The 15,309-nt window shown below is 35.6% G+C and overlaps 1 protein-coding gene across 4 annotated transcripts in view; it reads right to left on the reverse strand.

The window, feature by feature from the left end:
• SCFD1 (sec1 family domain containing 1) overlaps positions 1-15,309 on the reverse strand; it is a 99,292-nt gene that overhangs the window by 16,349 nt on the left and 67,634 nt on the right. For all 4 annotated transcript variants that reach the window (XM_012468361.2, XM_012468346.2, XM_012468366.3 and 1 more), the window contains 2 exons: positions 15,047-15,109; positions 12,869-12,944 (listed from right to left, as the gene is read on the reverse strand). In XM_012468361.2, the coding sequence (XP_012323784.1) occupies positions 12,869-12,944; positions 15,047-15,109 (139 nt within the window). The remainder of the gene's footprint in view (positions 1-12,868; positions 12,945-15,046; positions 15,110-15,309) is intronic.

Consider the following 15,309-nt stretch of genomic DNA (forward strand, 5'->3'; position numbering starts at 1 on the left):
ATACTAGTAACTGCAAGCTTTTGTTTTGATCAAAGACGAATCCCTTTTTTTTTTCTTTGAGATGGAGTCTTGCTATCACCCAGGCTGGAGTGCAGTGGTGCCATCTTGGCTCACTGCAGCCTCTGCCTTCTGGGTTCAAGCGATACTTCTGCCTCAGCCTTCCAAGTAGCTGGGATTACAGGCTCATGCCACCATGCCCGGCTAATTTTTATATTTTTAGTAGAGAAGGGGTTTTCCCATGTTGGCCAAGCTGGTCTCGAACCCCTGACCTCAAGTGATCCACCCACCTCGGCCTTCCAAGGTGCTAGGATTTCAGGCATGAGCCACTGTGCCTGGCTAGAATCCCACTGTATTTTTTTGATTTCCTCTTTGTGGATTATAAAAGTTTTCTTTAAAAATAAAGTAACTTCTAAAGTTTGTGAAAATGTATGAGATTAAATGATGTAAGAGTTCATTTCTAATAGAAAGGTATTTTTTGTACTTTGGAAAATGGGGATATGGATACATGAACAGCTTTATTGACCATTTTTATTTTGCCTGGGATAAATACCAAGTTTTCAATGTTGCACTGCATCGTCTTACAGAACAGATTCCACTGTGAACATAAAATGTACAACACAGGTGCTGGTAAAAGGTTGTCTCTTGACATGTTTACAGGCTATGGCATTAAGAAATACTGTTACATTTCAGTCTGACAAGTTTTATTATCTTGAACATAACACATCAAGTTTAGAAAATTTAGTAGGTGACTTATGTTTATTCAAATTACATTCCCAATGAAGTGTTATTCTGTTCATTTTGAACTGGTATTTCCTTTGTGAATTATACAGGATGTTGTGAAAAGAATAGTCTTGTATCTATTGTACTTTCTGTATTTTAGAGACTTCATACAACAAAAACATTCAATCTGACTATAGATCAGATACAAATCTATAGATAATATATTACTATTATATAAGAATTTTTCATTTTTTTAGATCATAAAACATTTTATTGTTATTATAATGGACTATCACTAAGGATACTGTTGCTTTCCCTAGACTGGTAAAGTAAAAACTTTTTTAAGATGGTCTTAGGCAAGTAAAATTAAAATTCAAGCTGTTTCATTACGCCTGGATATTTGTGCTGGCTAGGTACTTTCAAATATAAATACAAGCACCAATGTTCAAGTGGTCTGAATATACTTCCTGAATACTATTTAGATTTTTTTTTAAAAGGTGGCTCAAAATTTTACCTTTTAAGTTTTGTTTCAAATAAGATTGAGTATGTTCACTTAAGAGTAAATCTAAACCAATTTCTCTAAAGAGTAACTGGGTGCAGATTTAAATATGCTTTAAATAAAGCAGATTTTAAAATGCTTTATCCATAGGAAAAAGCTATAGTTATGCATTCCAAGTAATACCAACAAAATATGAAGTACTTTGCAACATAATAAGAAGAAATGATTAAAAAAATCTGGAACCATAGAAAATTATAAATTGTTTTGTAACATTTTACTAAAATTGACAACTTTATATCAATTTCTCTATTTACACTGAATTCTGTGTTTAGCTTCCTGCATTATACTCTTAGATCTATGCAATGGAGAAAAAGTCCTAAAAGACTGTATGTAATGATAAACCATAGGGTTATATTATTATTATATTTGTCAAAATAATTGGAAGTTTGAATATTCACCAATATTTCATGATAAATATTTAGTATAAAATGAGATTTTCCTAAGGATACAATTAAATTTTACTTTGTGTTTTATAGTTCTGCTATATCTGAAGACAAGTCTGCCAATGAATAGGTCATTAAATAACATGAGAAAAACTTCTTTCTAGCAAAATTGTTCAAAAATTAAACAGCCCAGAGACAATTCTTTCTTTTGTTTCTGTCTGGTTTTTACAACCAAATAACACACCAAAATCATCCACCACTTCCATACAATACAATATTCACACAGTCCCATATATTAAAGGAAGCTTCAGGTACAGAGAATGATTTTAAAAAATACATAATGTTTTTCAAACGTAGGAGAGAGTACTTCAGGAAACAGCTTTTGAGATCTATTGCCAGCTAATGCTCTAGCTCGCCTCCATTCTTTGACTAAAGGCCTGAATTGACTTAATCATTTTAAAAAAGCAACTATGTATTTAGAATAATTTACATACCAGGTTAATCAAGTTTTACTGGTTAAAAAAAACAGATTTTAGCAGCTAACATACTAGCACATGGAAAACATCAGAAAAAAAAAAACCATACAATATTCTTTGCTCAACAAATAGTGTGTTATCTTATTTGTCTTTAGAAACATAAAAAGTTTGTGTGCTTCAGTAAAAAGAATATAAAAATTTTATCAAATGAAAAACTCAATTGTTCTAAGAATTCCCAAGCAGATTCTTTGTTCTTAGAAATTGTTGTTTAGGAGACAAGCGACCTCAACAAGCAGCTCCCTGACACCACAGCCGGGTAAATCCACGAAGATGGGAAAAAACCAGCACAAAAAAGATGAAATCATCAAAGACCAGAACATCTCTTCTCCTTTAAGAGATAACAACTCCTCAACAACACAGGAACACAACATGACCGAGAAAGAGTGTCACAAACTGACAGAAACAGGCTTCAGAAGGTGGATAATAACAAACTTTTCTGAGCTAAAGGAACATGTTCTAACGCAATGCAAAGAAACCAAAAACCCTGAAAAAAGGTTAGATGAAATGCTAACTAGAATAACCAGCTTAGAGAAGAACATAAACGACTTGATGGAGTTGAAAAACACAGCACGAGAACTACGTGAAGCAAACATGAGTTTTAATAGCTGAATCAATCAAGCAGAAGAAAGGATATCAGAGGTTGAAGATCAGCTCAATGAAATAAAAAGAGAAGGCAAGACAAGAGAAAAAAGAGTGAAAAGAAGTGAACAAGGCCTCCAGGAAATACGGGATTATGTGAAAATACCTAATCTACGCTTGATCGGTGTACCTGAATATGATGGGGAGAATGAATACAAGCTGGAAAACACGCTCCAGAATATTATCCAGGAGAACTTCTCAAGCCTAGCAAGGCAGTCCAACATTCAAATTCAAGAAATACAGAGAACTCCACAGATATTCCTTAAGAAGAGCAACCCCAAGGCACATAATTGTCGTATTCACCAGGGTTGAAATGAAGGAAAAAATGCTAAGGGCAGCCAGAGAGAAAGGTCGGGTTACCCACAGAGGGAAGCCAATCAGACTCACAGCGGATCTCTCAGCAGAAACCCTACAAGCCAGAAGAGAGTGGGGACCAATCTTCAACATCCTTAAAGAAAAGAACTTTCAACCCAGAATTTCATATCCAGCCAAACTAAGCTTCGTAAGTGAAGGAGAAGTAAAATCCTTTACGGACAAACAATTACTGAGAGATTTCATCACCACCAGACCTGCTCTACAAGAGCTCCTGAAAGAAACACTAAGCATGGAAAGAAATAAGTACCAGCCACTGGAAAAGCAAACCAGTTGGCAAAGATCAAAAATGCAATGAAGAAAATGAGTCAAGCAACGGGAAAGAAAACCAGCCAGTAACAAAATGGCAGTATCCAATTCACACATAACAATAGTAACATTGAATGTAAATGGCCTAAATGCCCCAATCAAAAGACACAGACTGGCAAACTGAATAAAAAGTAAAGACCCATCGGTGTGCTATATTCAGGAAACCCATCTCACATACAAAGACACACACAGACTCAAAATAAAGGGATGGAAGAAGATTTACCAAGCAAATGGAGACCAAAAAAATGCAGGGGTTGCAATCCTAGTCTCTGATAAAATGGACTTCAAACCAACAAAGATCAAAAGAGACAAAGAAAGACACTACATAATGGTAAAAGGATCAATCCAACAAGAAGAGGTAACTATCCTAAATATATACGCACCCAACACAGGAGCACCCAGATACATAAAGCAAGTTCTTAACGACCTAAAACGAGATTCAGACTCCCACACATTAGTAGTGGGAGACTTCAACAATCCACTGTTAATATTAGACAGATCAACGAGACAGAAAATTAACAAGGACATCCAGGACTTGAACGCAGAGCTGGACCAAGCAGACCTAATAGACATGTACAGAACACTCTACCCCAAACCCACATAATATACATTTTTCTCAGCACCACATTGCACTTACTCTAAAATTGACCACATCATTGGAAGCAAATCACTCATCAGCAAATGCAAAAGAATGGAAATCATAACAAAGAGTCTATCAGACCACAGCGCAATCACACTAGAACTCAGGATTAAGAAACACACTCAAACCTGCACAAACACTTGGAAACTGAACAACTTGCTTCTGAGTGTCGACTGGATAAACAATGAAATGAAGACAGGAGTAAAGATGTTCTTCGAAACCAATCAGAATGAAGACACAACTTAACAGAATCTCTGGGACACCTTTAAAGCACTGTCGAGAGGGAAATTTATAGCAATAAATGCCCACATGAGAAACAAGGAAAGATCTAAAATTGATACCCTATCATCAAAATTGAAAGAGCTAGAGGAGGAAGATCAAAAAAACTCAAAAGCTAGCAGAAGACAAGAAATAACTAAGATCAGAGCCGACCTGAAGGAGATAGAGACACAAAAAACCCTTCAAAAAATCAAATCCAGGAGCTGGCTTTTTTGAAAAGATCAACAAAATAGACCACTAGCCAGACTAATAAAAAAGAAAGAAAAATCAAATAGATGCAATAAAAAATGATAAAGGGGACATCACCACTGATCCCACAGAAATACAAACTACCATCAGAGATTACTACAAACAGCTCTATGCACATAAACCAGTAAACCAGGAAGAAATAGATAAATTCCTGAACACTTGTACTCTACCAAGACTAAACCTTTCAGGAGGAAGCTGAAACCCTGAATAGACCAATAACAAGGACTGAAGTAGAGGCAACAATCAACAGCCTGCCAACCAAAAAAGTCCAGGTCCTGACGGGTTCACAGCTGAATTCTATCAGATGTACAAAGAGGAGCTGGCTCCGTTCCTTCTAAAACTGTATCAAACAAAACAAAAGGAGAGTATCCTCCCTACTCATTTTATGAGACCAACATCATCCTGATACCAAAACCAGGCATAGACTCAACTAAAAATGACAACTTCAGGCCAATATCCATGATGAACATCAATGCAAAAATCTTCAATAAAATACTGGCAAACCAATTTTAACAGCACATCAAAAAACTTATCCAACACGATCAAGTAGGCTTTATCCCGGGGATGCAAGGCTGGTTCAACATACACAAATCCATAAACGTAATCCATCACATAAATGGAACCAAAGACAAAAACCACATGATTACCTCAATAGATGCAGAGAAGCCCTTTGACAAAATTCAATAGCCCTTCATGCTAAAAACTCAATAAACTAGGTATTGATGGAACATATCATAAAATGATAAAAGCCATTTATGACAAACCTACAGCCAATATCATACTAAACGGGCAAAAGCTGGAAGAATTCCCTTTGAAATCGGGCACTAGACAAGGATGCCCTCTCTCACCACTCCTATTCAATATAGTATTGGAAGTTCTAGCCAGAGCAATCAGGCAAGAAAAAGAAACGGTATTCAAATAGGAAAAGAGGAAGTCAAACTGTCTTTATTTGCAGATGATATGATTGTATATCTAGAAGACCCCATCGTCTCAGCCCAAAATCTTCTCAAACTGATAAGCAACTTCAGCAAAGTCTCAGGATACAAAATCAAAGTGCAGAAATCACAGGCATTCCTATACACCAGTAACAGACAAACAGAGAGCTAAATCAAGAGCAAACTCCCATTCACAACTGCTACAAAGAGAATAAAATACATAGGAATACAACTAACAAAGGATGTAAAGGACCTCTTCAAGAACTACAAACCACTGCTCAATGAAATAAGAGAGGACACAAACAGATGGAGAAACATTCCATGCTCATGGTTAGGAAGAATTAATATCATGAAAATGGCCATACTGCCTAAAGTAATCTATAGATTCAACACTATCTCCATCAAGCTACCAATGACCTTCTTCACAGAACTGGAAAAAACAACTTTAAACTTCGTATGGAATCACAAGAGAGCCCACAAAGCCAAGACAATCCTAAGCAAAAAGAACAAAGCTGGAGGCATCACACTGCCGGATGTCAAACTATACTGCAAGGCTACAGTAATCATAACAGCATGGTACTGGTACCAAAACAGAGATATAGACCAATGGAACAGAACAGAGACCCCAGAAGCAACACAACACATCTACAACCATCTGATCTTTGACAAACCTCACAAAAACAAACAATGTGGAAAGGACTCCATGTTTAGTAAATGGTGTTGGGAAAACTGCCTAGCAATGTGCAGAAAGCAGAAACTGGACCCCTTCCTGACACCTTACACTAAAATTCACTCCAGATGGATTAAAGATTTAAACATAAAACCTAACGCCATAAAAACACTAGAAGAAAACCTAGGCAAAACCATCCAGGACACAGGCATAGGCAAGGACTTCCTGACTAAAACACAAAAAGCAATGGCAACAAAAGCCAAGATAGACAAATGGGATCTAATTAAAATTCAGAGCTTCTGTACAGCAAAAGAAACCATCATTAGAGTGAACTGGCAACCAACAGAATGGGAAAAAATTTTTCCAACCTACCCATCTGACAAAGGGCTAATATCCAGAATCTACAAAGAACTAAAACAGATATACAAGAAAAAAAAAAAAACCCATTCAAAAGTGGGTGAAGGATATGAATAGACACTTTTCAAAAGAAGACATATATGAGGCCAACAAACATATGAAAAAATGCTCGCCATCACTGGTCATTAGAGAAATGCAAATCAAAACCACACTGAGATACCATCTTGTGCCAGTTAGAATGGCAATCATTAAAAACATCTGGAGACAACAGATGCTGGAGAGGATGTGGAGAAATAGGAACACTTTTACACTCTTGGTGGGAGTGTAAATTAGTTCAACCATTGTGGAAGACAGTGTGGTGATTTCTCAAGGATCTAGAAACAGAAATTCCATTTGACCCAGCAATCCTATTACTGGGTATATACCCAAAGAACTATAAATCATTCTACTATAAAGACACATGAACACATATGTCCACTGCAGCCCTGTGTACAATAGCAAAGACCTAGAACCAACCCAAATGCCCATCAATGATAGACTGGACAAAGAAAATGTGGTACATATACACCACAGAATACTACACAGCATAAAAAATGATGAGTTCATGTCGTTTGTAGGGACTTGGATGAATCTGGAAGCCATCATTCTCAGCAAACTGACACAAGAACAGAAAACCAAACACCAGATGTCCTCACTCATAGGTGGGTGTTGAACAATGAGAACATGTGGACTCAGGGAGAGGAGCATCATACACTGGGGGCAGTTGGGGGGAGGGTAGGGGAGGGACAACGGGGAGTGTGGAGGGTGGGGAGAGATAACATGGGAGAAATGCTGGATATAGTATACACCTAAAGTAAAATTAAAAAAAAAATTGTTTAGAAATAAAATGCAAAACATTATTGTATAGTTAGCAACTAAATTTTTATTAGAAAGCCATTATAGATACAGATTTGAGAGAGTGTCCTGTACACAGGAATATCCTAAAGTTCTTCGAATTTCAAATAAATGAACTAGAAATTTTATCTGAAAAAAATATTATTTCCAAAAATCCTAACTCATTTTATGACTTTGGTCATGTTTTACGATTTTAGTCACTGGAAAAGCTTAGGCAAAAAGAATGTCAACTTTATCTCTGATGGTGTATTAAAAAATGAAATAAAATATGCACAGAAACAAACAACTTAGAAATCTAATACAGTTCTATAACCAAAATAAGGAAGTTTTTTCCTTTTGAGGTCTAGAATCAGCCACTTACTGACCTATACGCCAACTGATCTATCGTCACTATTTCTAACTTTCCCCTTGCAGCCCTGGGCTTGGGATGATACTCTAATGTCGAGGCTGGCAGTGGGGTTGGGACAAGAGTTGCTACGGTCTTGATTATCAGAGCCCTGGAGAATGAAAATGCCCAATGTGGACCTCCTCTAAGGGAATGCTTCTCTTGAAGGCAGTTATTAGCCAAGTAAAGAATTAGATGGCATGTGTGGACACTGGAAGCTTTGGAGATGAGAGACGTATCAATGATAGAAGGGTGGAAAGTTGCCAGTGAAGTGAAGCTAGAAGAGGAAATAAGATGGGCTGTTTCTTTCCAAAATTTAAAATTATAAACCAGAAGGGGATCTACGGAGTGCATCTTATACCCTTATCTTACAGATGAGTTTACAAAATCATCTTATGTTATGGCAATAAAATAAAGAAAACGAGATGATGTGAACTCAGTAAGATACATCTATCCCTTTATCACCCAGCTTACACAATTATTAACTTGTGGCAAATCTTATTTCACTTGTACTGTCACCTATCCATTCCCCTACATTGTTTTAAAGTAAGTCTCCAATATACAATCATTGTAGCCATAAATATTTCAGTACATATATCCAAAATACAAAAACCTTAAAACCCCATGACACTATTACCACACTTAAAATAATTAACAATTTAATAATTAAAATAATTATTAAATAATTCATAATTTATATTAAATAACAGTAATTTATTCTCTTCTGTAGATTTATTGAAGTCTGACTAACAAATAAATTGTATATATTTTAGGTGTACAATATGATGTTTTGATACATGTATTTGTTAGGAAATAACTACTACACAACTTGATATCCAGTCACTGTTGTATAAAATTATCATCCATCTCCCAGGCTCAACTGATCCTCCCACCTCAGCATCCCAAGCATGTGCCACCATGCCCAGCTAATTTTTCTGTATTTTTTGTAAAGATGGGCTTTTGCCATGTTGCCCAAGCTGGTCTTGAATGCTTAGGTTCAAGCGATCTACCTGCCTTGGCCTCCCAAATGGGATTACAGGCGTGAGCCACTGTGCCTGGCATAAAAAGTCGTGTTTTATAGTTTTCTTGTTCAAATCATAATCTTAAGGGCCAAACACTGCAATTGTGTCTTTGAAGTATTATTTTAATCTATGGATTTTCACTGCTTGTAATTTATGTGTTGTTAACTTATTTTATTTTACTTTATTTTTTTTTGAGACCGAGTTTCGCTCTTGTTACCCAGGCTGGAGTGCAATGGCGTGATCTCGGCTCACCGCAACCTCCGCCTCCTGGGTTCAGGCAATTCTCCTGCCTCAGCCTCCTGAGTAGCTGGGATTACAGGCACACACCACCATGCCCAGCTAATTTTTTGTATTTTTAGTAGAGACAGGGTTTCACCATGTTGACCAGGATGGTCTCGATCTCTTGACCTCGTGCCTCCCAAAAGTGCTGGGATTACAGGCGTGAGCCACTGCGCCCGGCCCTTGTTAACTTATTTTTAAAGGAGTGATTATATTCGCCACAGGCCAAAGAAAGTGGAACAAGTCTAAAATTATGCAACTTTGTGCTACATTTTTCATCTTCACATTCTTGTACAATTATCCTCATACAAATAGATTCCAAATCTGTGAATAACATTCAACTGGTTTTATGTGATAGTTGATACTTGTGATGCACAAAACTTATGCTGCCCATAAAACAAGGTATAAAAAGCTCTTCTAAGCCACTCGATGTGGCTAATTCTGTCTAATTTATTTATAGTTTAAACTGTTTATTCAGATAAAAAGATCCAAAACAATATTTAGAAATTTAAGAGGCATAAATTATTCATAATATTCCAAGAGTGAAACAGAACTGATCTCCAGAAGTATCTTCTTTGATACTTCTTACTTCTCAGTTCCCAAACTGCCCAAGACCTTTCACCACAGTACTTCTAAATTTTAGAATATAAGGGTAATAGAGCTTTAAAATGGATTTCTCTGAGTTTACATATTTCTAGAGTAAGAGACTCTTTACTCAAGGATAATTTGGTAATATTTATTAAGAACAATTAGAAATGTCCACACTCTTGATTCTAGATTTCAATCTAGAATCAATTTGTCATGTGGGCAGAAGTAATCAGAGATGAAGATGTACCCAGAAAAACTAACATTTAAAGCTTAAGTAAGCCTGAGTATTTGTCTTTCAGTACCATATATTTTTTCTCTTTTTAAAGAGCAACAACAACAAAAAAGAGTATATGGAACTATATATTATATGACTATTATTTTTACTTGATAATATAAAATGAACCATTCCTACCCCCTGTCAATACCTATTTCCTCTAATTCTGAACTTTTTGTTTTTTTTTCAAATGGCATGGCTCTTCTAGTGGTGGCAAAAATATTAAACAGATGGGGTAACCACGGATCATTTCAAATTTTACTTTTGTAAGTGAGAAACTGCCTCTGTCAAATTGGTACATTATTTGCAATTAAAAAAAAGATATGAGATCATGAAGAATTATTTTACATTTTATGCACTCCAAATAAAATAAACTTTTGTGTTAGCACAATAAAATATTTAAGAATTGATCATTTTAGATGTCTTTTGTAGGTATCATAGGGAATATATACCATGTGATTCTAAGGTAATAAGTTCAAAAACAAAATAAACCATGATTATTCTAAAGGTTAAAGTCTGTAACTTCTAAATACTATGAGTTATATACTATAAGGAATACTTTGTTTAGGGAATCTTAGTATTGGAATTTACTTCTAACAGTGACATGTTAAGAAAAATATATAATTCTCCTTAAAAATAAACTACATACTGTTAGGTAATAGCCAGCCTATTTAGCAACAGGTAGACATTACCTTAGAAGTTGGTGGTCCCCCTTTGTCTCATACAACAAAATCATTTTGTCCACAGTTGATGATAAATAAGAATGGGCCCAGGCTAAACTGCAAAGTATAGTTCATTTGTCTCGAATGTGCCCAAACTTCCTACTGTGCCTTTTCACATATAGTCTAAGAGGGTGAAGATATGCTGATTCTGGGCAGTACGTGAACCAGTAAGAAAAAGTAGGTTAAGTATTTGGTAGTAGCTCCTTACCAGGAGGTAGAATGAGAGGGACTGACAATAATTTCGAAAAGGGATAATGAGGCCAGGCACAGTGGCTCATACCTATAATCCCAGCACTTTGAGAGGCTGAGGTGGGAGGATCACTTGAGCCTAGGAGTTCAAGACCAGCCTGGATGACATATAGAGACCCCATCTCTACAAAATATACAAAGATTAGCCAAGAGTGGCAGTACATGCCTGTAGTCCCAGCTAGGACCACTGCACTCCAGCCTGGGCAAGGGAGTGAGACACTGTCTCAGAAAAAAAGAAGAAATGAACTTACTAAACCATGAATAAAGATAATGTATATAAAATACCAAGGTAAACATAAGAAAGATTAAAAAGTGTGGAAGAAAGAAAAGATCTTATTTTTTCTGAATACAGGTAAATAAACAATATTCAGATCTGAATAACTGATTCTTTTGATTTGGCCTTTAAAATCCTTCTCATTACAAACTGAGTTTCTATGGTAAAATATTATCTCAGATTTGCCTTAAAATATTCCAATAAAAGTAAATAAACACAAATGGGATAGATGAAACAAGAATGGATATTGACTTTACTGAAGGATTCAGGAGAGTTTGATAATGCATATTTGAAAATTTCCAAAATTAAAAATAAAAACAATTTTTTTGAAAAGATAGCTAATGAATTAATAATGACTGAAGCAGAATATGTATATATTAGAATAGAAAAATCACAGAAACAAAAGTCATTTAAAAGTCTCCTATTTTTTAAAACAAAGGACTAAAAGAAATAAAATGTGAAATCAAGTTACAATTTTTTTATTATCCCCAAATATAAATTCTATTTAAAATATTTTGTGCCGGGCACGGTGGCTCACGCCTGTAATCCCAGCACTTTGGGAGGCTGAGGCAGGCAGATCATGAGGTCAAGAGATCAAGACCATCCTGGCCAACATGGTGAAACCCCGTCTCTACTAAAAAAATACAAAACTCAGCTGGGCATGGTGGCACATGCCTGTAGTCCCAGCTACTTGGGAGGCTGAGGCAGGAGAATTGCTTGAACCAGAGAGGCAGAGGTTGCAGTGAGCCAAGATTGTGACACTGCACTCCAGCCTGGCGCCTGGCAACAGAGCAAGACTCTGTCTCAAAAAAAAAAAAATTTATATATATATATATATATTTTTTTTTTGTTGTTGTTTGTTTAGTCCAATTTACATAGGACTTTAGACTATTAAATTCATTAGCTTATTAATATTCTCTGACTATATGTTAAAAGAAATGTTAGTCATTATGTAACAGTTCACTATTCTAATTAGGTTACTTTCAACAACTTGATGGTAAAGAAAAAGCAAAATGTAAGTAAAGTCCAAATCCAAATGAGCAACTTTTTAAAAAAAGTATAAAATTACAGAGCTCTGAGCTACACAAATAATAACACCCTCAGAGTCTTAAATATACTAATAAAGAACTCCTTGATTTCTAACGCAGGAACAGAAAACCAAATACTGCATGAGAGCTCAAAAATAAGAACACATGGACACAGGGAACAGAACAACACACACCAGGGCCTGTGGGGTAGAGGGGAAGGCGGGGGCAGGGAGAGCATTAGGGAAGAGAGCTAATGCATGCTGGGCTTAATATCTAGGTGATGGGTTGATCTGTGCAGTAAACCACTACGGTACATGCTTACCTATGTAACAAACCTGTACAACCTGCACATGTACCCCAGAACTTAAAAAAAAAAGGACTCCTTGATTTTATTTGATTCCTATTTATTACTTGAATAAATTCAGAAGTTGCTTTACCTGAGGAGTTAGCCTGTTAGCATTTATGTTTAAAAGTTACGAGTAGGTCTTCTAATAAGTATACTTACTTGCTGTTTCAAAACCAGGTTCTTCACTCCTTCCATCACAAACTGTGATCCTGTATTCATGACTCGTGATAAGAGACTAGATGGGGGCAAAAGAGAAGGACCATACTAAGTACAAACTGCCTCTCCAATCTGTTACAGATAAAATATTTGCCTGATTACACACCACATGCTGATGCTCGCTGTACCTACCACCTTTGTTTTCACTAAACAGAAGGGTCTTGAGAATTTCTGCTGCCATGGGTACCACTGCTGCAATTTTATTTAACAATAAAATAGTAATAAAATACTCTGATTAGTCAATAATGCTTAAAAAATATAAAAATAAAAAGCTGCCCTCAAAATAAACATCTTAATTTCCTATCTTAGCTATAGTTTTTTTTTGCAAGTTACAATTTGAAGAGAATTCCTTGACTTCTTGATTGTCTAATGCTAAAAAAAACAATTTAAAGATAGTAACTTGGACAACTTGCTTTAGGAGTTCAAGCCACATCAACATATTAAAAACATATATGCCATAAGTATTATGAGTAGGTCAAACATCACTGTGTTCTCTTATATTAGCAGCTGTATCCAATCCTACATTGTATATTGTCTCCCCTCTCTATACATAAAATCTATCATATAAAAATGTGAAACACAACAGACTTAGTGAATTTTGCCTTGACTCTGAAGAATGTTGTTTAAATTTTAAAAAACAACAACAAAACACCAATAAGTGACTTGCCATACTGGGTTTCTATCTGCGGTTCAAACAGTCTCCCATATGGAATTGGAGGATGTTTTGTGGGACAGAATAGTAATCCTGCATTAAAATCCCAGAAGTCTAGGGACAGCTTTTAAATCACCCAAGATTTCTTTTATAACACATTTATCAAAATCCCAACTGCAAAATCATAAGAAATCTAATAGGCTTTAATGTTCAATAAGATTTTTAAGGGATGAAACTGAAAAGTCTATTTTATTAAATACATGGAAGTAATTTTCCAAAAATATTTTCCTTTTCCTCTTTTTGTCCTTACTCCCCTCTAAAATGAAGAGATGGACAGGATGGAAATCTTTTCATTAACAGAAGCAAGAGAAAGTAATCCCTGTTGGAATGAATGGCCATGGGGTGATTCCTGGCACCAGGCAACTCCGCAGGGATGTGCTAACCTGTGCAGCACTGTCTGAAGGTGAGGCCAGCTGGATTCCTTTTGCCAAGTATTTCTAAGGCTGAGTGCTTTTGTTTTTGGAAATTGTTTCATTAAAACCAGTTGCTCAGTGTGGGGCTAGGATAAACCGGTTTTCCTCTGGCTTTGTGCTTTTGTTTTAGTTCTAAAAAATAAGCTAGGAATTGGAAACTTGTATGGTACCAAAAGAGTAGTCAGAATTACCTTTTTCAGATTCTTTGAAAATCACACATACTCCATTGGGGTCTCTGGAGTAAGATGTCATACCCAGCCTGAAGACTTCCTATAATTTAGCACTCCCTGAAACTATCCTGAAGCTAGGCCTAGCTTCAAGTCTATAGTAGTTATCAACATTGATATTATAATAGTTTTAACCTTCTAATGTTTTCTGAAAATGAAAAATGTATGTTATAACAAACAGGCATATGAACAAAAAACATTTAGAAGAAAATATTTGTAGAAAATCTGGAAAATAAAAGCACCCAAAAGAAAAACAACTTTACCCCTTGAAATTATCCACTATTAACATTTAGTTGTATGTCATTTCAGCTATGCATTTAAATGTACGTATGCGTATACTCATCCACACAGATACACACAGATGGATAAATGGGTAAATAGGGATCATACTGTAAAAAAGGTCATCTAAGTTTCAGCTCATACCATGTAAAAAGATATTAACTTACATTTTAAAGTGAGAATTTGAATGTGCCCAACACTAAAAAATGATAAATGTTTGAGGTGATTGATATGCTAATTACTCTGATTGGTTAATTATACATGGTGTGTATTATCACACTGTACCTCATAAATATATATAATTATTACATGTCAATGAAGAATAATTTAAAAAATAGAAAAAAAATGAAGAACTTAAGCCATCGAAATGTCACCAAAGGCATAGTAACATTTTCCACATTCAGAGTGTTCGACACTGTCTTTTTATGGTATGAAAGTCTAAGTAAGGTTTTGAGTACAAAGATGCAACAGAATTATTAAAAATACTTACCCCATTGATTTAGTGGTAGTGCTGCCATAGCTGGCAGGAGCTGAGGCCATCTTGGTAAAAGCCCTATGAAATAAGGAAGTTGTACTTAAAATCTAATTATTAGAGCTAACACTCGGTGTCACGTTATTAAAATATCTATTGACTTCTATGATGCAGACATTTTCTGAAAAGAGAATTTTTCAACAAATATAACTGCAGTATAATTAGTACTAAAACAATGAAATGATTAATATTATTTTTTGAGACAAGATCTCACTCTGTCA

This window comes from Aotus nancymaae, unplaced genomic scaffold, assembly GCF_030222135.1.
Source record: "Aotus nancymaae isolate 86718 unplaced genomic scaffold, 86718_ANA_hifiasm-v0.15.2.pri h1tg000011l, whole genome shotgun sequence".
Lineage (NCBI taxonomy): Eukaryota > Metazoa > Chordata > Mammalia > Primates > Aotidae > Aotus > Aotus nancymaae.